We start from the raw sequence: 24,515 nt of genomic DNA, 5'->3' as shown, positions 1-24,515 counted from the left end.
CATTCATCCATCCATCCATGCTGTACAACATAAGTCAGTACCTGGAATGAATTGAAGAGCATCTCGTAGTGCATCTGTATCTGCCAAAGGACTCCAGTCACCTCAGTATAAGGCATGGCCATGAACACTATGTAGTGGACGCCAAACAGTGGCATCAGGACCAAGGTAGACTTCAACAGTTTCCTGAATAAATACAAGCAGAGGTTCATAAGATTATTTTTAATTTTTAATTACAATCTACACTGAGTGTACAAAACATTAGAACACCTTCCTAATATTGAGTTGCACCCACTTTGCCCTCAGAAAAGCCTCAATTTGTCGGGGCATGGACTCTACAAGGTGTCGAAAGCGTTCCACAGGGATGCTGGCCCATGTTGACTCCAATGCTTCCCACAGCTGTGTCAAGTTGGCTGGATGTCCTTTTTGGTGGTGAACCATTCTTGGTACACACGGGAAACTGTTGAGCGTGAAAAACCAAGCAGCGTCGCAGTTCTTGACACACTCAAACCGGTGCGCCTGGCACCTACCAGCATACCCCGTTCAAAGGCACTTAAATATTTTGTCTTGCCCATTCACTCTCTGAATGGTACAAATACACATTCCATGTCTCAATTGTCTCAAGGCTTAAACATCATTCTGTAACCTGTCTCCCCCCATTGATATACACTGATTGAAGTGGATTTAACAGGTGACATCAATAAGGAATCATATCTTTCACCTGGATTCACCTGGTCGGTCTATGTCATGGAAAGACATAGATTGTCGTGTTTTGTACACTTATTGGCATTTTGCCCTGTTGTTCATATTAATTTTTTTACCAGCTACAAAGATCATCTACTGTACCTTTAATCTACAGTGCTGTGCAGATATCAATGTGATTATTATTATATTTTTAACATTTATTTTTAGATTTACTGTGCCTGACAGTTATTGTAATGAGGAGATTAAGTTTGATATTATCATGGACATTCATTTTCATACATACTATGCATCACTGACATGACTGGTGGCATGTTTTGGTGTGATAAAGATTCTATATTTCTATCAGCATGCGGGAGATAAAACAGAATACAACTGTATATAAGCAATACAAATGTCATGATAAAGCAGTCAGGGAAGGAGCAGTCAGTCAGAGTATTGCTTCTTACCTGTACTGCTGTCTTGTGTCACATCTGCCAGCATTTGTCTCTCGAAGTTTAGTGGCCAGAACTCGTATTATATTCAGGAACAGCATAAAATTCACCTTTGAAAACAGAAAATGACACAATGTAGAACACCAAAGCCAAATCTCTCAAAAAGCAGATAGTGGTAATAGTGGTAAGTAATTGTGGTAAGTAAACGTGTCAATCAAAAACGTTAAATGCCATTACGCCAATTAACATTTTCAATTGACATGTTTACTTACCACTATTGCTGTTAGAATGGGCACTTGTACGATCCACTTCAGATTGCCTGCACTTAGGTCCCAGCACCTGCAAGTGATAAACAGGGCATTTATGAAAAACTAATACAGATAGGTATAATTGTTTAACTAATCGTTTTCAGGATCTAATCTGTTTCGGTTTATCCTAGTGTAGCAACAACACATGGGGAAGTTGGCAACCCTTACAGTCTGTTCCTAGGCTCTGAGTCCTAGGCTGGAATTCTATCCAACCAGCCATGGCAATGTTTACGCATGGTCCTTGTATACAAACTACTGCCTCTGCACACACATTTCTTAACCTGAAAACTGGCAGAATCTACCTGTGAGAGGTACTACTGTGTAAATACTGCAATAATAATAATATGCCATTTAGCAGACACTTTTATCCAAAGCAACTTACAGTCATGTGTGCATACATTTTTATGTATGGGTGGTCCCAGGGATCGAACCCACTACCCTGGCGTTATAAGTGCCATGCTCTACCAATTGAGCTACAGAGGACCACATGCAGGTTTCTATGAAATTGATGATGTACACTCCGCCCTTAAACATTCTAAGAATGTAAGAGGATTCTGGAACATGTTCTAAGGTCCTGTCTCACATTCCCATGAAAGATTCTGGCAAATGTACAGTAAAATGTGTTTAGAGCCAACATCATGATGATGAATTGGGATTTTAACGCAGTACTTACTCTGTGTCTGCCAAGGTGGCTCTCACACTCGCCCACACTGTCACAAACATAGCTGGGACCCCTGTAAATCAACAACAACAAACATCAACAAAGATCTCAAAACAACTAAACAGCTGAGACCCATGCAGAACAAAGTATAATTATCTGCAATCACACAAACAATGATTTAATGCAAAATACAGTCATTTTCTTCCAATTATAATTGTGGGTTCAAGTCAAAATTACTCTTGTAATTTACTGCTAATATAATGTAGTTTTTCGGATTCTTGCAGCGAGGTAATTGGGTGACACAGCATCCACATTGTATGCGCTGTGCTTACATAACAGATACGCACAGTGTGTACAATGCAGGAGCCGTACAGCCTAGTTTTCTGAACTCTTCTTGAGTTCTGATTATAGTAGTATTCACACAGTATGTGTGAAACCAATGAATTGTAGATAATTGTAGAATTAACAATATTATCAGCTTTCTTCTAAACCTTCTACAAAACATTATGACATTGGAATGGCTTTTGAAATGAATTGATTAATAAATCTGTCTGGGATAGTTAGTTTAGCTTATTATTTGACTTCATAGCAGTGAATCTGCAGTAAAACAAAATTTGTTTTCTGTGACATCACTCACCCCATCCAATCAGAGTGAATCCCCAGAGGTACTTCCTGTTTGAGAAGAAGGTCATGAAGATGAGGCTGTGGAGGTACAGACCCTCTACTAGGATCCAATAGTAGTTCGTAGCCAGGAAATACAGGAACAGGGTCACTGCCACCTTACAGCCAATCTAAAGGAAACACCACAGACAAATACATAAAATATACTGAACTTACTAAGCATGCTGAAATACAGCAGGCTATTTCATGGTCACAAGCACTTGTAGATTAATGACTCATGTTTTCCAACACCTCGACACCTTGGGACTATAAGGTTCTATCTGATATTTTTGTCAAAAATGAGTTAGTCACATATAATTGATCTTTAGATGGTTATTCTGTCTGTGAAGATTTTCTTTTGAAAAAGTACATTTTAAGTGAAAAAAATGAAAACCATAGAGTTCTATCTGCATGAACCCATTTGAACTTGGCGATATAAGGTTCTATCTGCAATCCAATCACAAGCCTGAACAAATACAGACTAATCAGAACGCATGTCTTTGCCATCTCCCTCTAAGTATGATCTAGGCTAGTCTGGCCAGCAACAATGGCACGCAAGCAAAAAAAACTATACTGGGAGAAATGTTAAAGTAACTGATGTTGTCACATCGTTGTTCAGTGATGACAGTAATTTGTCTGATGATCAAAATACATTTCTTAATGTATTTGATGATGTGTTCTGACTCTATCTTGATAAAATAGTGTTATTCTATCATTTATGTATTCAAATAGCTTCTTAAAAACTGAACATGTCTAATTCAGAAGTGCCAGATAGAACCTTATGGCTGAACCCAGATTGACATTTCAGAGCCATAATGTTATATCTGCGATTGCACCCCCCTAAAGAAACGGATTTACACGTCTCAGGATTTTGATACTCTGCACCTTAGGTACCTTTAAGCTGAGGATCTTAATGGGTAACGAAAGAAGAATTCACTACAAAACAGTTCTGAGATCTGGGATGTGAAAACTTTGATGCTCAATATCTCAGAACTATGCTTTGCACAGATAGAACCTTACGCCGCGATCAAACCTACAGCATCATTGCGCAAAATGGTATGCAGCAGCATCTGGATATGTGTGCAACAGAAGTTTAACATTCACCTTCTGTTACCATTTCTGTCAAGCCGTCTACGCATACAGTTTGACGCATACGTTTGATAAATCCAACGTATGCACCACACAAAACTCACTGCAACGGCCTCTGCAACGCAATACTGCAAGGCAAACGCAGCATTCCATTGGAAGTGAATGTACTTCTGGTGTGCCAAAATGCAATGACGCTGTCGGTGTGATCGAGGCGTTATAGTCTCAAGGTCACGACCTGTCAATCACAGAATCAATTCAGAATGCCTTGGTTCTTCTTATAGTGACATGAAGCCATTTTGAATCCTTATAATCCACTCTTGCTTCGCACTGTTATATAGTTCTACTGCTAGGCTGGTACAACATACAGAAACTCTAAGGGTAGTGTGTACATTGGCAAATGTGCAATCACTTTGTAGTGAGAAAACCAACATTCAAGCCTGTCCAGGATGAAACCTTAACCTCTAGGTTCCAATCACGGTTTGTACAATTAAATATTTATTCTAATCCTAATGAATACTGTGTGTTGTTCCAACCTGGAGATGTTGATCAACTGTAAACAACAGGGAATCCCTGGTGGTTCAGCCTGTGTATGCCCCGAGGGAAGCCAACCTCTATGCCTCTGTTTATCCTAGTGACTACCAGGGTACTTTGAAGTATATAGCTGATTCCTTCAGCCTTGCATGCTCACTCTAGCTAGGGATAATACACGCAAGCCAAGAGAGACTTATCCTCTTAGTCTTTTCTCCTCCTCTCTCTCTCTCCAGTTTTATAATCATTAGGTAAGATAGGAAATCCTTTGTGGCAAGTCTTCCCTGTAGCATTGACATTTTTTCTCATTTAGAAATGCTGCGAGAGACAGTAATGAAAAAAACACAATTATAATGAAAAGCCTGATGACTCATAATACTGAATGCTGGAACGACTTTAGTAAGGCATATCCAATAGTCCCTGGATTACACTGATCACTATGTCCTTAGAGGAAGGCCTTTTACAATGATCCAACCAATTTACAATGGACGTTTCACAATAACACATTTATAGAATTTGTAAACAACAAGTATTCCTGAATTTCACAGGTGCCTTTGGTCAGTCACTTAACTACATTAGCCTTGTACTTACTATTCTCGCGCACCAAACTTCCTATAGTCTGGGGACAAGGTTTGGTACTTACAAACTGGGTTTTGTTAGCTGGAGGAGCCTCAGTGATGGACTTGAGATCTTCCACACTGACTCTCTCCATGTCCTCTAGGGCAGAGCCAGAGTACAGCACCACGTCCTTTATGAAGATGCTGATGCCTCGCAGCATGAAGGACACAAACAGATGCATGTGGATGTAGTTCCTGGTACAATGCAACCGCCTGGAAGAGAGGAGAGGAGGAGAGAAAGATCATATAAATATAATCTGCACCGTGATATGCAATAATCATGTTGGGGTCATAGTAGGTCATACTGTTAGCTTCCTCAAACCAAAGACAATCATTGAAAAAAGACATAAATCTGTTGCTACTAAGCCGTTACTACACTAGGAACCCATGTTGAACTCTTATCAAGGTGGTAAGTGTGTGGAGGGGTGAGGGTTTTTCAGTGAGTGTGTGTGTGTACACTATGTGTGTGTGATATGAGTGTGTGTGTTTTCACATTCTTCAGAAGAGTACTCATCATAATTAGAGCCAGCTGAATTCCTCGCTGACTATAACACATTCTTGAGATTTAGGGGATTGAAAAGCACAAATATTGATTTGCTAGCTACCTCATCCACCTTAGTCATTTGATCCCTGGTTCATTGAGTGAGGGAATTATTTTATAAAGACATAAAAAGTATTTGGTGGTAATTGTAATGTTGCAGGGTGGCCAACCATCCTCCAGGAGAGCAGGAGAGCTACTGGGTCTGCATGCTTTTGCTCCAGCCCTGCTCGAACACCCCACATTGTAAAAAATCAGCTGCTCAACAGGACCTTGATAAGATGACTACGATGACTGGTGTGTTTGAGCAGGGTTGGGTCAAGATCTTGCACAGCCAGTAGCTCTCCAGATGGACGGTTGAGGGTCCACATGTGTTTTATACAGTAGCCTATCAGTACAGTATTTGACTTTGTGGGGGGGTTAAGTGCCTTGCTCAAGGCCACAACGGCAGGAGATATAATACATGGGATCAGAGACCAGCAGCCTTCCATTGTCAACACCAGTGATCATAATGAATGTTTATTTCACCTTTATTTAACCAGGTAAGCCAGATGAGAACAAGTTCTCATTTACAACTGCGACCTGGCCAAGATAAAGCAAAGCAGTGCGATAAAAACAACAACACAGAGTTACATATGGGGTAAAACAAAACATAAAGTCAAAAATACCACAGAAAATATATATACAGTGTGTGCAAATGTAGCAAGTTATGGAGGTAAGGCAATAAATAGGCCATAGTGCAAAATAATTACAATTAGTATTAACACTGGAATGATAGATGTGCAAGAGATGATGTGCAAATAGAGATACTGGGGTGCAAATAAATAACAATATGGGGATGAAGTAGTTGAGTGGGCTAATTTCAGAAGGGCTGTGTACAGGTGCAGTGATCGGTAAGGTGCTCTGACAACTGATGCTTAAAGTTAGTGAGGGAGATAAGAGTCTCCAGCTTCAGAGATTTTTGCAGTTCGTTCCAGTCATTGGCAGCAGAGAACTGGAAGGAATGGCGGCCAAAGGAGGTGTTGGCTTTGGGGATGACCAGTGAGATATACCTGCTGGAGTGCATACTACGGGTGGGTGTTGCTATGGTGACCAATGAGCTAAAATAAGGCGGAGATTTGCCTAGCAGTGATTTATAGATGGCCTGGAGCCAGTGGGTTTGGCGACAAATATGTAGTGAGGACCAGCCAACAAGAGCGTACAGGTCACAGTGGTGGGTAGTATATGGGGCTTTGGTGACAAAACGGATGGCACTGTGATAGACTACATCCAATTTGCTGAGTAGAGTGTTGGAGGCTATTTTGTAAATGACATCGCCGAAGTCAAGGATCGGTAGGATAGTCAGTTTTACGAGGGCATGTTTGGCAGCATGAGTGAAGGAGGCTTTGTTGCAAAATAGGAAGCCGATTCTAGATTTAACTTTGGATTGGAGATGCTTAATGTGAGTCTGGAAGGAGAGTTTACAGTCTAACCAGACACCTAGGTATTTGTAGTTGTCCACATACTCTAGGTCAGATCCGTCGAGAGTAGTGATTCTAGTCGGGTGGGCGGGTGCCAGCAGCGTTCGATTGAAGAGCATGCATTTAGTTTTACTAGTGTTTAAGAGCAGTTGGGGGCTACGGAAGGAGAGTTGTATGGCATTGAAGCTCGTTTGGAGGTTTGTTAACACAGTGTCCAATGAAGGGCCAGATGTATACAAAATGGTGTCGTCTGCGTAGAGGTGGATCTGAGAGTTACCAGAAGCAAGAGTGACATCATTGATATACACAGAGAAAAGAGTTGGCCCAAGAATTGAACCCTGTGGCACCCCCATATAGACTGCCATAGCTCCAGACAACAGGCCCTCTGATTTGACACATTGAACTCTATCTGAGAAGTAGTTGGTGAACCAGGCGAGGCAGTCATTTGAGAAACCAAGGCTATTTAGTCTTAAGAATGCGGTGTACTGTATTTTGTGAAGTGGTTTCTTGCATCGAAAACACAATGTTCAGTCATCTTTTTGGCCTTGGGGTTACAGACCATACATTTTTGGGGTACAAGTGACTTGAGCTTTTGGACAAGTAAAAAATCTGTCCTACCTGTCCGAAGGACAGGTGGCTAAAAAAGTTAACATCAACCCCTGACGTGTTGAGCAGATCAAAGAGCATGTGAATTTCCTCCCAGACAAGCAAGTTTATCTGTCACATTATCCTCAAAATATCCCTTGTCAACATCTTTAAATCATAGGGAGCTATTTAATAAGTGACAGCAGAAAACTCATGAATCATTATTCACTCATTATTTGCTTGTGACTAACCTCTGCAGTCAAACCCATTAGTAAACTGGCTATTGCTCAAGCTCTCCTTTGGGGAATATTGATTTGTAAAGTTGTGAGGGAAACACATATTGTATGTGAACCAGTGGAGGCTGCTGAGAGGAGGACGGCTGATAATAATGGCTGGAACGGAGCGAATGGAATGGCATCAAACACATGGAACCCATGTGTTTGATGTATTTGATACCATTCCACTGATTCCGCTCCAGCCATTACCAAGAGCACATGCTCCCCAATTAAGGTGCTACCAACCTCCTGTGAAGTGAACAGTCCCCCAGTGCATTGGGTGGAAGAGGAGGAACACTACTTCTAATGTGCAGTATGTATCACTCGGTCTCTCCCCAGAAAACATTTATGAACCTGCCTCTCTCGTGTCCAAGGGTTTTAAAAGCCTGACATGTTAAATGGAAGAGGGAGCCGTGGCTGGAGTGCTCCTGAACACGTCAGCCCAGGCCCCCGGGGACCCCTGAGACGCCTTATTAAACTAATTTGTCCCGTAGATTTCCTGGTGCCAGTTTAGGGTCTTTCTCTCTTAAAACATTGGGTTAGTCCCTAAGTCACGTTGAGCGGAACGTTTGTAAACACGACTTTACACAAAATTCCTGGACCTGATTCACTGTAAAATGTTAATTGAATTCAAGAATTAGCATTTATGCTGTTGAATATGAGTCATATGTTTTTCTAAGGCAATGATAAAAACAAGATAACTCTCTCAAGAAAATCCAACCAGTCAATTCACTACATATAAAATTGACTGTCAGAATTAATTTGTCAATCTATTGCCCTTTCAGCCTGCCTTAAAGGTTTCAGCCCGTAGATGACAGTATTTTGATGAGGCTGAAACTGCACACCAATATATTAACGTTATCTTCATATAAACATCCCACTAAATAGACAGAATAACAACAAACACTAACCACAGCTTTCCTATGGATCTCTATGGCCTGAGATCAATAAGTATGAAAATAACTAAGAATATAAATGTCAGAAAGATGAGGCACGTATCACAATCACACACTGGCCCCAAGGCAACAACCTCAAAGGCAGCCATCTCTAATCCTTTTGAAAGTCAAATGCTCATGGAAAAGGCAAAGGTAAAACATTATACATACACATTTTGCACACTTTGTTTATTTGTTTCACCATACAAAACAGGCTAGGGCAGTACCACGATACCACCAGGGCTATTGACTGTTTTTCCCATTAAGAAAGTCACTCACTGCCATCAAAATCATATTTGACAACATTTTTCTTCATTTTTCATTACTCTTTGTTGTCTCATATTCACAGTACTTTTGCTATTTCCCAACTGCATTGTTTAAATATGTATGCTCAGCAGCACCCTATCAAATATTAAACCACAGTTGTCCCGATTTTAATGGAAGGTACCAATATCATTACTGTGACACTAACACTAATCTCTGTCCCACCAGGACTGTTAATCCACCCAGCCCTCAAGCCCAGGTGGGATTTGGTCGAAGATAAAATATTGACTGAGAAAGGAATTTTCTCAATGGCAACAAGTAGACCACTCACCGGAAATAAGCTAGGATGACCACAGCCACCATAAGTGATCCCAGAGAGATGGAGTATCCCACTGTATAGATGAGGTACAGACGGTCAAACACCTCCTGTTGGGACAAGAGAGACAAGGACATATGAAGGAGAAACATTAGAGAGATGGAGGACCCAACTGTGTAAATGAGGTACAGTCAGTCAAACACCTCCTGTTGGAACAAGAGAGACAAGGCCATATGAAGGAGAAATGTTGTTAGTCATATCATGTACTGTGTACTCCCAGGTGGTGAAGGTAGGAAACAACATCTCCACTTCGCTGATCCTCAACACTGGGGCCCCACAAGGGTGCGTGCTCAGCCCCCTCCTGTACTCCCTGTTCACCCATGACTGTGTGGCAAAGCACGCCTCCAACTCAATCATCAAGTTTGCAGACGACACAACCGTAGTAGGCTTGATTACCAACAATGACGAGACCGCCTACAGGGAGGAGGTGAGGGCTCTGGGAGTGTGGTGCCAGGAAAATGTGGTCCTTTGTAGCTCAGCTGGTAGAGCATGGCGCTTGTAACGCCAAGGTAGTGGGTTCGATCCCCGGGACCACCCATACACAAAAATGTATGTACGTAAGTCTGACTGTAATGACTGTAAGTCGCTTTGGATAAGAGCGTCTGCTAAATGACATATTATTTTTATTATTATAAAATAACCTCTCACTCAATGTCAACAAAACAAAGGAGATGATCGTGGACTTCAGGAAACAGCAGAGGGTGCACCACCCTATCCACATTGACGGGACCGCAGTGGAGAAGGTGGAAAGCTTCAAGTTCCTTGGCGTACACATCACCGACAAACTGAAATGGTCCACCCACGCAGACAGTGTGGTGAAGAAGGCGCAACAGAGCCTCTTCAACCTCAGGAGGCTGAAGAAATTCGGCTTGGCACCTAACAAACGTTTACAGATGCACAATTGAGAGCATCCTGTCGGGCTGTATCACCACCTGGTACGGCAACTGCACCGCCATAAAACGCAGGGCTCTCCAGAGGGTGGTGCGGTCTGCCGAACGCATTATCGGGGGCAAACTACCCGCCCTCCAAGACACATACAGCACCCGATGTCACAGGAAGGCCAAAAAGATCATCAAGGACATCAACCACCCGAGCCACTGCCTGTTCACCACGATATCATCCAGAAGGCGAGGTCAGTACAGGTGCTTCAAAGCTGGGACCGAGAAAATGAAAAACAGCTTCTATCTCAAGGCCATCAGATAGCCATCATTAGCACATTAGAGGCTGCTGCTGCCTATTGAAATCACTGGCCACTTTAAGAAATGGAACACTAGTCACTTTAATCATGTTTACAGTCACTTTAATAATGTTTACATATCTTGCACTACTCATCTCCTATGTATTTACTAGATTCTATTCTATAATATTCTACTGTATCTTAGTCCATGCCGCTCTGTCATTGCTTGTCCATATATGTATATTTTCTTAAATTCCATTCCTTACTAGTTTGTGTGTATTAGGTATATGTTTTGAAATTGTTAGATATTATTATTTCGCTACACCCGCTATAACATCTGCTAAACACGTCTATGTGACAATAACATTTGATTTGATTTGATTACTCAGAGGTGTCAGCCTACTTTCTGTAGCTTGGTGAGGAAGTGATAGAAGTGATAGATGTATGATAAATCCATAATTAGTATGTGCCTGGTGTGCTAGATTTAAGCAATAAGGCATGAGGAGGTGTGGTATATGGCCAATATACCACAAACCCCCGAGGTGCCTTATTGCTATTATAAACTGTTTACCAACGTAATTAGAGCAGTAAAAATAATTATTTTGTCATACCTGTGGTATACGGTCTGATATACCACGGCTGTCAGGCAATCACATTCAGGGCTCGAACTACCCAGTTTTGCAGCGGCTAATGGGGATCCTAATAAATACCAAATACCAATACAGTTGCAGGCTACACATTGCAACATAGAAAACTACTATGCACCAAAAACAAAACAGTATGCATACAAAAGGTCAGAGAAGCTGATGTCAATGCGTGCAACCATTCCAAGGTCAAAGGTCATGCCATGGCGTGCGACCGTTCCAGGCCTCTAATTAGTTTCTGAATTAAATGTGGTGCATTGCTTCTGACAGTGAGCTGCCCACCAGACGACTAAAGCCCACCAGGCAATAAGGCTGCCCACCAAGAGAATGACTGAGATGGAGGTGTCGCCTGCGACCAGAGGTTTCTAATAAACAGAACATTTGGCTTGAGAGATGTGCCGCGCTGACAAAAGCCTGGGTGGGGTGCGGAGCATGCTGGGGCTTCCAGCAGGAGATTATAGCACAGAGCAGGCAGCCAGAGGACATACTGCTGGAGAGGCGAGAAGCTAGCACACCTGGGTTCAAATAGGATTTGTTTTCTTTCAAATAATTTAGCTGCACTTGATTGAGCTTGCCTGGCGTAATGAAACCAACAGAATAGTTCCAAAATAATAAACTTTGCCCATCTGCCTCTCCAGGTAGGCTCAATCAACCCTCAAAGTATTTGCAAGAAAACAAATACTTTTTGAATCCAGGTCTGGCCTCTAGCTAGCTACCCGTGGTCCCTGGATCAACACAGCCTAGTGGAGGGGCTCTCTGGGGCCTGCTGTAACCAGAGCTTCCTCCACTGCTGTTATCATTTAGGGATGGAGACCCAGCGCCAAACCCAAGGGTTCCTAAGTTGTGGTGCGCGGCTGAAGGGTTTCGTTGCTGCTGCTATGAATCCTGGGACTGGGAGACCATCGGCATAAACATTCAAAGTCGACAAAGGAGGAAAATTAGGGGGCCTCCTCAAAATGTGGATGGATGGATACCAACAATCTCAGTCACCCAAAACCTTAATGTTGAGAGCTATATTTAAAAGGAGAGAAGAATGCACATGTGGGGAGAGACCAGAGAAATGTTGTTTAATATTGCACGTTATTATGGAAGTGAGCCCAAAAGCAGCTAACCTGGTTAAACCAAACTGAATGTTGGGGTTAACAGGCAAAACATCTGCATTGAGCAGCACTGAAGAGAAAACAGATCCTATTGGGAAAGAAAAACGATGGACAGTAAAAATCGCAAAGGCTGAATGCACGCTCTTTGTTTTATCTGATGGTACACTGTCCCTATGCTCTCTGGCCCTGTCCTTGTCAGCTGAGCAGATCTCGTCACTATCCAACCTAGGATCTTCATTTGATCACCCTGTTGCAGTAGAACTTTCCTGCAATGCAGGACATGTTAAACTTGTAGTGTATTTGAGGTTTAAAAAGTCAGGGATTCAAACCAGCAACTTTTCAGTTACTGGCCCAACGCACTTAATCGCTAGGCTACCTGTCACCCTAGCTTTACATCCATTAAACCGCTTCTTACAATCTGATATGATTCCTGTAGGCCTCTTCCCCTGACTTAAATGGATTGGAGCTGGATTGGATTATCAGAATAAAGGGTACATGACCGGCACCTCTCTCCCAAAAGAATACAAAGTGCTGTAGCCAGGATTTCGAGGGAAAAATTCAACATGTGGAAATATATTTTTTCAACACTTCAATGCAACTTTAATCATAGTAAGATTACTGATACTGATATCTATTTCCTTTGCTTTATGCTGTTGTTATCACAGAGGTCATTCCAATTCCATTCATTCCATCATATTCCATTCAGTAGCCCTTTACACTCACAGCCCCTATTCGGTATGAAAATGGCAGATTTGGTCACTGATAAGCGGCTAAATTGGAAAGCAGTGGCTGTACAGTAACATGTTATACATCAGGGGTTCCCAAAACTTTTTGGGTCCGGGGACCCCTTTTGTGATAGCAAATTCATCAGGGACCCCCTCATAATCAGAACACAACTTGAGTGAGATAAAAATAGCATACAAAGACTTTGGCAGTGCATGGCAGTACGAACCAAGTCTCGGGCCCTGGGAAGGAACATTTTAAAAGCCCGCCTCTTGGCATTGGAGAGAACATTTAGCAGTTTTCAAGCTAATTTCCTGCAATTCTACACATTTTGTCATGGGGCAGAGAAATGTTTTGTTGTTGTAGCTTTAAAGCTAATATCATGCAATTCTACACATTTTGCCATGAGGCAGAGAGAACACTTTGCAGTTTTAAAGCTTAAATTACAGTGCATTTATGTTCCCAAAAACATTTCTGAGGAATGTATTGAGTATTGAGTTGAAAATTATATAATTGGTGGAGTACTCTGGATACCAATATCCCTGTGAGCCTACTAGGCCCATGTTACCCAGGGTTAAGAACAGAAATGATACATTAATAATATTACAATGTATTGTATTACACCCTCTAAACTTATTCCACGGATCCTTTGGCAAAATTTTGTTTAATCTGTTGCTGTTAGTAATATTCATTTTTTTTAAATACACTGAGTGTATAAAACATTAGGAACACCTTCCTAATATTAAGTTGCACCCCCTTTTGCCCTCAGAACAGCCTCAGTTCGTCGGGGCATGGACTCTACAAGGTGTCGAAAGCATTCCACAGGGATGCTGGCCCATGTTGACTCCAATGTTTCCCACAGTCCTTTGGGTGGTGGACCATTCTTGGTACACACGGGAAACTGTTGAGCGTTTCAGCAGTGTTGCAGTTCTTGACACACTCAAACTGGTGCGCCTGACACCTACTACCATACCCTGTTCAAAGGCACTTACATATTTTGTCTTGCCCATTCACCCTCTTGAATGGCATACATACACAATCCATGCCTCAATTGTCTCAAGCCTTAAAAATCCTTATTTAATGAGTCTCATCCCCTTCATCTACACTGATTGAAGTGGATTTAACAGGTGACACCAATAACGGATCATAGCTTTGACCTGGACAGTCTATGTCATGGAAAGAGCAGGTGTTCCTAATATTTTGTAAACTCAGTGTGTGTTAGAGCTCAGGGTCTCCACTATACAGAGCTGTATAGGATTCAAACAGCGTTCCAATTGTTAGCATCATGCAGAAGATGTTCCCATCCCTCCTGCTAATTGGGCAATTTTTTAAAAATGTTTTGTTGTCTGAGTGAGAGGAATGATGTAAATTAAGAACATTTGATGTGTTCTGAAATATGAGACATTGAACATTATAATAAATACTGCTTTTATGTCATACAAGCAAACCACACACACATGTGTCCAAATGTGCATGACACATTTCCATATGATAAAACTAATGTTTTACAGTATCAACGTTTCTGATCACTATGTTTGATGTGCAGTTCCAAGGATGACATGGCATTATACCCTGGGTTGTTCTGAACAGAATGAGCCTGTACAATTTCAAATGATGCCCACCTGACCCAGATTGCGATTTATATGGATTTATTTTGGATTGCGTGAACAACAACAGTAATTGGTAGGAATGCAGGGGCTATGTTCCAAACAAAAGTGTGCTTGCTTCAGTTCCTCAAGGAAATAGTTAGGAGAGCTAAAAAAAAGCACCTAATAAATTAAGACTGTTCTTTGAGTCATAAAATTGCATTGAAATTACTTAGGAACTGTGCACACCAGTTAGACCTCTCACTCAATCCCTTGTCATTTCTTTGTCATGTTGCACCTACCCCACAATTCCATGAATATTCTTATAATGTTATTGAATATGTCCAGAGTATTTTCAGATTTCGTTATTGTCAAATGGGTATCACGGTCGTGTCGCCGGCGGTAGCTAACGTGGCAATTGATTCACCTCCCATCATTTTATTTCAAGTAGGATAGCAGCCTACACAATAAATAACTAACACGAATAACCATATAGGTATCACCTTGATACATATACAGTCTACTACTCAATGGGGAGGGCATGAACGGCAACAACACCGAGACACAGCGCCTTTCGCTCCCGCTTGACAAGCACTACTGTCCGGCGGGGGAAGTAGCTACCTAGTAGCCAATATCAGGGTGACAGTAAGCACACGCATACAACGCATGAAGCAACTGTACACCCATCTTCAGTACTTTTAATCCAAAATAAATAATTGTCCGTTTTATAACTGAAAATGTACAATTATTTGTGTAAAACTAACAGTGAAATACGACTCAGACTCATCCTCTGCCTTCGAAACACAAGTCCAAACTCTCGCTGTATGGTAGCTCATGCCGCGTTCACGTGCTAGTTGGAACTAGGAAACTCTGAAATTTTAGACCTGCTAACTAGGGTGTAGTTGTACACTTGTGTTCAACCAGTTAGTCGGAAATTTCTGAGTTTCCTAGTTCCGACTAGCACGTGAATGTATGGTAGTTGCAAGGTAAGAAACGAAGAAAAAAAAAAAAAAACAGCTTAATCAAGGATCCCCCCGGTACTGCTGCTCATTCCATTCACCAGCTCCGGAGGTCTACGTCACCGGCCTTCTAGGCGTCACTGACCTGGTTCATTACCACCGACCCCGGACTGTCTTGTCTCATTACGCACACCTGGTTTCCATTCCCCCTGATTAGTATGTGTATATATGTGCCCTCTGTTCCCCATTGTCCTTGTCGATTATTGTCCCATGTCCGTTGGTCTCGTGAGTACATTGTATTACAGTTTACATACAGAGTAATTGTGCACTTGTTATTACGGGTCTCGTCCCGTGTAATGTTTAGAGGTTTACACCTCGCTCTTTTGTTTGGGTTATATCCCTGTGTTATATATATATACAGTGGGGAAAAAAAGTATTTAGTCAGCCACCATTTGTGCAAGTTCTCCCACTTAAAAAGATAAGAGAGGCCTGTAATTTTCATCATAGGTACACGTCAACTATGACAGACAAAATGAGGAAAAAAAATCCAGAAAATCCCATTGTAGGATTTTTAATGAATTTATTTGCAAATTATGGTGGAAAATAAGTATTTGGTCACCCACAAACAAGCAAGATTTCTGGCTCTCACAGACCTGTAACTTCTTCTTTAAGAGGCTCCTCTGTCCTCCACTCATTACCTGTATTAATGTCACCTGTTTGAACTTGTTATCAGTATAAAAGACACCTGTCCACAACCTCAAACAGTCACACTCCAAACTTCACAATGGCCAAGACCAAAGAGCTGTCAAAGGACACCAAAAACAAAATTGTAGACCTGCACCAGGCTGGGAAGACTGAATCTGCAATAGGTAAGCAGCTTGGTTTGAAGAAATCAACTGTGGGAGCAATTATTAGGAAATGGAAGACATACAAGACCACTGATAATCTCCCTCGATCTGGGGCTCCACGCAAGATCTCACCCCGTTGGGTCAAAATGATCACAAGAACGGTGAGCAAAAATCCCAGAACCACACGGGGGGACCTAGTGAATGACCTGCAGAGAGCTGGGACCAAAGTAACAAAGCCAACCATCAGTAACACACTACGCCGCCAGGGACTCAAATCCTGCAGTGAGAGACGTGTCCCCCTGCTTAAGCCAGTACATGTCCAGGCCCGTCTGAAGTGCATTTGGATGATCCAGAAGAGGATTGGGAGAATGTCATATGGTCAGATGAAACCAAAATATAACTTTTTGGTAAAAACTCAACTCGTCATGTTTGGAGGACAAAGAATGCTGAGTTGCATCCAAAGAACACCATACCTACTGTGAAGCATGGGGTTGGAAACATCATGCTTTGGGGCTGTTTTTCTGCAAAGGGACCAGGACGACTGATCCGTGTAAAGGAAAGAATGAATGGGGCCATGTATCGTGAGATTTTGAGTGAAACCCTCCTTCCATCAGCAAGGGCATTGAAGATGAAACGTGGCTGGGTCTTTCAGCATGACAATGATCCCAAACACACCGCCCGGGCAACGAAGGAGTGGCTTCGTAAGAATCATTTCAAGGTCCTGGAGTGGCCTAGCCAGTCTCCAGATCTCAACCCCATAGAAAATCTTTGGAGGGAGTTGAAAGTCTGTGTTGCCCAGCGACAGCCCCAAAACATCACTGCTCTAGAGGAGATCTGCATGGAGGAATGGGCCAAAATACCAGCAACAGTGTGTGAAAACCTTGTGAAGACTTACAGAAAACGTGTCATTGCCAACAAAGGGTATATAACAAAGTATTGAGAAACTTTTGTTATTGGCCAAATACTTATTTTCCACCATCATGTGCCAATAAATTCATTAAAAATCCTACAATGTGATTTTCTGGATATTTTTTCCTCATTTTGTCTGTCATAGTTGACGTGTACCTATGATGAAAATTACAGGCCTCTCTCATCTTTTTAAGTGGGAGAACTTGCACAATTGGTGGCTGACTAAATACTTTTTTTCCCCACTGTATATATACAGTGGGGAAAAAAAGTATTTAGTCAGCCACCAATTGTGCAAGTTCTCCCACTTAAAAAGATGAGAGAGGCCTGTAATTTTCATCATAGGTACACATCAACTATGACAGACAAATTGAGGAAAAACAATCCAGAAAATCACATTGTAGGATTTTTAATGAATTTATTTGCAAATCATGGTGGAAAATAAGTATTTGGTCACCTAAAAACAAGCAAGATTTCTGGCTCTCACAGACCTGTAACAACTTCTTTAAGAGGCTCCTCTGTCCTCCACTCGTTACCTGTATTAATGGCACCTGTTTGAACTTGTTATCAGTATTAAAGACACCTGTCCACAACCTCAAACAGTCACACTCCAAACTCCACTATGGCCAAGACCAAAGAGCTGTCAAAGGACACCAGAAACAAAATTGTAGACCTGCACCAGGCTGAGAAGACTGAATCTGCAATAGGTAAGTAGCTTGGTTTGAAGAAATCAACTGTGGGAGCAATTATTAGGAAATGGAAGACATACAAGACCACTGATAATCTCCCTCGATCTGGGGCTCCACGCAAGATCTCACCCCGTGGGGTCAAAATGATCACAAGAACGGTGAGCAAAAATCCCAGAACCACACGGGGGGACCTAGTGAATGACCTGCAGAGAGCTGGGACCAAAGTAACAAAGCCTACCATCAGTAACACACTACGCCGCCAGGGACTCAAATCCTGCAGTGCAGACGTGTCCCCCTGCTTAAGCCAGTACATGTCCAGGCCCGTCTGAAGTTTGCTAGAGTGCATTTGGATGATCCAGAAGAGGATTGGGAGAATGTCATATGGTCAGATGAAACCAAAATAGAACATTTTGGTAAAAACTCAACTCGTCGTGTTTGGAGGACAAAGAATGCTGAGTTGCATCCAAAGAACACCATACCTACTGTGAAGCATGGGGGTGGAAACATCATGCTTTGGGGCTGTTTTTCTGCAAAGGGACCAGGACGACTGATCCGTGTAAAGGAAAGAATGAATGGGGCAATGTATCGTGAGATTTTGAGTGAAAACCTCCTTCCGTCAGCAAGGGCATTGAAGATGAAACGTGGCTGGGTCTTTCAGCATGACAATGATCCCAAACACACAGCCCGGGCAACGAAGGAGTGGCTTCGTAAGAAGCATTTCAAGGTCCTGGAGTGGCCTAGCCAGTCTCCAGATCTCAACCCCATAGAAAATCTTTGGAGGGAGTTGAAAGTCCGTGTTGCCCAGCGACAGCCCCAAAACATCACTGCTCTAGAGGAGATCTGCATGGAGGAATGGGCCAAAATACCAGCAACAGTGTGTGAAAACCTTGTGAAGACTTACAGAAAACGTTTGACCTGTGTCATTGCCAACAAAGGGTATATAACAAAGTATTGAGAAACTTTTGTTATTGACCAAATACTTATTTTCCACCATAATTTGCAAATAAATTCATTAAAAATCCTACAATGTGATTTTCTGGATTTCTTTTTCTCATTTTGTCTGTCATAGTTGACGTGTACCTATGATAAAAATTACAGGCCTCTCTCATCTTTTTAAGTGGGAGAACTTGCACAATTGGTGGCTGACTAAATACTTTTTTTCCCCACTGTATATATATATATATATATATATATATATATATATACGTGTTTGTTTTGGGCTTCGTCCCCGTCGTTTTCCATGACGTACCTTATGTTGGGTAGAGTAATAGAAAAAACTATTACGCATTCCTGCGCCTGTCTTCTATCAGTATACAACGTGACATTATGTGGATTACAATTAATGGACATTTTTGTAGGGGTTTATATATTTTTCATAAGGGAAAATCAAGTCTGAAATTTCAAAGTGGAAATTACAAACTTCAGAAGCCTTTTTAAACATCAAATACACTACAAGTTTAACTAGGTGAAAAATGTATCCTGTAAGTCGCTTCTAATAAATGACAATGTAAAGCTTCACTTAATCTATCAATAGATTATTTGGCCCAAACACACGTATAATCATTTACATTTAGCAGATGCTCTTATCCAGAGCGACTTAGAGGAGCAATTAGGGCTAAGTGCCTTGCTCAAGGGCACATCCACAGATTTTTCACCTAGTCAGCTCAGGGATTCAAACCAGCAATCTTTGGGTTACTGGCACAACACTCTTAACTGCATACTGTTGCATTGTTCGCCTAATCTCCACGGAGGAAATAGGTCATTAGTAATGTCTGGTTTTCATTTAAAACAGTCAAACAATTCTGAGGGGACATGTCTTTTGTTCCATTTCGCGACACTTCATCTAAATGGTAAACAGGGTTTTTATGTTCATCTTCTAAATATATGTTGTTATTGTTAGGTTTCCTACAAATGAGTAGAAACATCAGAAAGATCAGAGGGTAAACAAGTCTAACAATGGGGATGACAGACAGACAATGAACACTGTAGATGCTCATTAAGTTCCAGACATGTAAGGTTAGAGAATGATTAAAGAGTGTGAGCTAGGTAGATGCTCCAGTATGCTAGGCCAAAAAGCCCCCTCCAGGACCATCTGATGTATGACAGAAATGAAAAGCAGCCTACTGTATAGTGTAGAAATCAAATCACACATCCAATTTAATTAAAATTCTAATACCTCCACATTGATTATGTATGCTAATGCCACAATGGCCCCCAAAGAATAGAATAGATTGAAATGTCACAATTTTTTTCAGAAATGACACACAATGGCCACTGACAAAGTTGGCATTGTCTAATGGTGTGGGGAAATGCATACTGGGATGGACATGACTCTCACCTTCTCATTGTTTTGGTTATAGTGTGAGAGGAATTTTGCACATTCGCTGTAGTTGGCCCATGTCTTGTTGTTGGTGGTGGTCAGTGCCCACGTCCCATTGTTGTCACAGCGGCGATAGGCTAGTCCTGTAGAATACAACACAATTACAGAATACAACAGAATGACACAATGCACATGTTTCTTTTCACCTGTAGGTGCATATTGCCATTGTTTAATCACATCGGAAAGTACTTAAGTAAAAAAAGATATTATCTTGTTGCATTGCCGTGGCTATAGAAATGTATTGAAAAGAGATGCCCCATGCTGTGTTACAGTTTCAAGTGGATACAAGATGATCCACTATAGCAGCGGCCTATTGGCTATTGTACTAATGTGGGCATTGAGCACCATGACCTAAAACTGAAAATGAGCTCTGTGCAAGAGAACTGTTGAACTGCAGGCTATCCAGGGCCAGTGTTACCTTTATGGTTGAAGTCGTAGATGTACTCTGGACAGGCAGTGGACACCAGCTTCCCAGGAGACCCCTCAGGCCAACAAACAATGCCATCCCACTCTGGCGAGCAGTAACCATCTGCAGGAGGAGAGACAAAGCAATGGTGACATTTAAGTGTAGTGAGTTTGAGTGTTCACTGCCTTGGCTCCAACATTACACAGCTGTAGGCTTCTTTGTTATTTTCCAGAGCACCAGCGAGTAGCTATTTTTTTATTGTGTTGTCCTCTAAAGACGATACACAAATTAACTTTAACCTAATGTTATGATCATAAATAGCATGTAGAGAAAGACGGTCCTAGTGGCCTGTTAATTGTTGGGTAAGCAGGAAATAGATTTAATGTCCTTTGTGATGCTGAATGTTCACAACACCAGTTATCCAGAGCAGTGTTGTGTTCTGTCTGCTGGATATGTTTGGTCTTTACAATTAAGGCTCAACAAACCAGCATTGAATTCCCAAAACACCTCTGAAATATCTAAATTTGCAAGCACATTTTCATCAATTTCAATGTTTTTATTTTAATTTGTTGTGGCATGAATCTGCTTCCATCCCATCCCATATATCAAATCAGCCACAGTAGGCTGTTTATGTCCACCCCACAAGAAAGACATGTTTGTTAGTCTACGTTGCTTCCTCTGCCTGAAATGGACACTTGCAATGTTCTAATAATGAAATAACTGAGTAGGTCTAAGCAGGCATGTTTCTAATGATCCATAGGAGCGGCATAGGCCTAAATGGGCTATTTATTGAAAACATATGATCTCACCACAGCACTCACACGCTATAGTGCATCTGTTCTTTTAAAGTGGTTTTAATATGGATCTTATTTGTGGAGATTCCATGCAAAATGAAGAAAACAACAGTGACAAGGCTGCAGTGTTCTGGCACCCTGGGAAGAAACAAATATACTATGGTGCACCACTGAAGACTGAGTCTAGTCTACCACAGTGGAAGAGCAGAGTCAAGCAGAAATGTTGTGCTGCTAACCGCTCTCATTTCCACCCTCTTGTAAAATGTTTCTTCCTCGCCCCCTGAGTGTGTGTACTGTGCGGTGAAGTTGCTATTTGTACAAGTTTGCGAAAATGCCTTCAACTCCCAATGAATTGTTGAGAGTCGAAGGCAGAAGCCGTACTTTTTTGGGATCAGCAACCTCACGTTCATTAATACAATACGGGCAGCAGTAGCATTTTAGAACAAAATGATTATTAACCCTAGCCCTGCGATAGTGGGAGTGTAGTCCCCTCTCCCCACAGATCCCTGGCAGACGCCGGTTTCTGGCTACGCCGGTTTCTGGCTACGCTTTTATTTTCTATTATTGAAAACATCTGCCCCACACTCACCACTAATAACTAGTTGAGGATAAAACTAAAACTGTTTTCTCTTTGCTTTACATCTATTATTGTCTCATTCCTGTAATCAAAGTTACAAAGAAACATCAGAGGCTATGACAACATGCTTTTTATGTGCCTTCAAAATGGCCTGTCACTCGGCTCTCATAATTACAGCGTAGACTTTGTATGTATTCAACTGATTTTGGACTGCGAGAGATGACGGGGTTGAAAAAGTAGCCTAAGAAGCTGTCCTGGGAGTGAAGTGAGAATGAAATCCGTCTTAGGTTTTAGTTTTTTTGGCTGTACTTTTAATACTCATTGGACCACCTACCAACAGGCTCAAATTAAACACAGAACACACATATATAATTTCCTATAAATTCCATGACCATGATTTAAATATAAACATGACTATGGGGGACTTCGGTATTGGTGATCTATTAGAGGTTATAAATAATGTTTTCTTTTCCCTGCAATCATTTGTTTCAGGCCTTGCAGATGTCAAAACATATATCGCAGTAGAGTTTTGATATGTGCAAACTGTTATGATGATTGCTGATGTTATTTTACACTAAGACCACAGGTTTGAATGCTGAGCTATTTACGCACTGCAAGGTCTAGGGCCTTGAACCCACATCCCTCTACTGTCCTAACCAGGCAAACCTCAGTGTCTCCCTCAATGAAAACGTTGTGTCAAGGAAGTAATGGAGAACTCTAGTATTTAAGGCACAAATTAGAAATAATAACAAATAGATGGGCTTCACAGTGAAACACTGTAACACTAAGCAAGAGCCTCTCCTTGGGCTGAGGCTGGGCCACCACCCTACCAGCCACTACTTCCAACATAGCTAGAATAGCAGGATCAATTCATTACTATTTGCAAATTTTACCACCACACAGTGCAAACAATTTGAAAAAGTATCCACTCCACAGTAATAATAGTTAGGCTAACCAAGAGTTTACAGTGGCACAGAACACCAAGGGTGGTCACACACCATTTGGGCAATACAAATCTGGAAGAAAAGTCCTCAATTGCATTCAGTTGCTATTCTTTGAGTTTGGTTTTTCCACAATAGAGGAGGCCAAAATTAGCAGTAGCCTATTTAAAAAATAGAACCATTTTCTTGGCCAATGTCGTCAACATTACAAAAATAGAAACTATACATAAAATATAATTGCCAGTTAACAGCAACAGTTTCCACCATCATTTCTACAGGGTCATCATTAGACTCACTACAACATAGACTATGCTGTAACATTCCAGGACATAATGATGTGGAAGTCTTTGCCACCTAATATAATATATTGCCATTCTACCATAATCAATTATCAGACTTTGTAATAGGCATCTAAATAAAACATGTTGATTGAATATTGACATAAAATAAATAACAATAAACAGATGATAAACAGATGTGCACAAGAGTGAAATAATAAAGTTTAAAAAAAACTCAAGCGCACAAAATTAGGTCTTGAATGCTTTTTCACGCAGAAAGCACACCAGAGCCTTTTCTCTCTCTGTGAGAGGTAGGTTACATGTTTACCCTAATTTCAGCTTCAGCTGATCTATGATTGGAAAGACGTGTGCAACCTTCCAAAAGGGGTCGGGATACAGCCACCAGATAAAGGCTATGTCGAGTCTACTACTCTTTGACAGAGTCATCAGGTATACAGGTCAAGTAGTGGTCATCTCTGACGCACCCACCGTCCGCCCGAAAACTGTGCCTCCAGCAACAGCTTTGTATAGAAACCATATCCAAAATAGATCTCTAAAGAAGTATATTTAAAAATTAACATAAATGTACCTGAGAACATATTAACAAAGGTAGAGCATCAAGATAAATCATTGAAACATGAGTTTTAATTGGTCTTTGAATAAATTGTTAAATGGCCCCCATTTTCTATTCATTACACAAATTGACTAATTTAAATATACACGGACCCAAACTGAAGGTAATAGTTGTATTCTCTCAGGTGATAAAAAGTAAAATACTGCTTATGTGAACATATCAGCAAAAGTAACCATTAAGCGCACAGGAGGTTGGTGGCACATTAATTGGGGAGGACAGGCTTGTGGTAATGGCGGAATGAATGGAATGGTATCAAATACATCAAACACATGGTTTGATGCAATTTCATTTGCTCCGTTCCAGCCATTATTATCAGCCATCCTCCCCTCAGCAACCTCCACCGATCAAGAGAATCATTAAAAAGGTTTAATTGTCTTTTGGAATAATTGAAAGCTTACCACCACTTTAAAGATAATTATTTCAATTTGTGATTTGCATTACTGT

General features: G+C 41.3%; 1 protein-coding gene across 1 annotated transcript in view; it reads right to left on the bottom strand.

Moving 5' to 3' along the window:
* The window catches only part of LOC311098713 (parathyroid hormone/parathyroid hormone-related peptide receptor-like), a gene marked incomplete at both ends in the record, with an annotated part of 66,263 nt that overhangs the window by 1,237 nt on the left and 40,511 nt on the right, over positions 1-24,515 (bottom strand). Inside the window, 9 exons of the mRNA XM_084139251.1 lie at positions 42-183; positions 1,149-1,243; positions 1,406-1,472; positions 2,115-2,175; positions 2,740-2,893; positions 5,023-5,209; positions 9,385-9,479; positions 20,400-20,524; positions 20,860-20,970. Of these exons, the coding sequence (XP_083995377.1) occupies positions 42-183; positions 1,149-1,243; positions 1,406-1,472; positions 2,115-2,175; positions 2,740-2,893; positions 5,023-5,209; positions 9,385-9,479; positions 20,400-20,524; positions 20,860-20,970 (1,037 nt within the window). The remainder of the gene's footprint in view (positions 1-41; positions 184-1,148; positions 1,244-1,405; positions 1,473-2,114; positions 2,176-2,739; positions 2,894-5,022; positions 5,210-9,384; positions 9,480-20,399; positions 20,525-20,859; positions 20,971-24,515) is intronic.

Source organism: Coregonus lavaretus, assembly GCF_964263955.1.
Source record: "Coregonus lavaretus genome assembly, chromosome: 23".
NCBI lineage: Eukaryota > Metazoa > Chordata > Actinopteri > Salmoniformes > Salmonidae > Coregonus > Coregonus lavaretus.
This window is presented reverse-complemented; position numbering and strand designations above follow the sequence as displayed.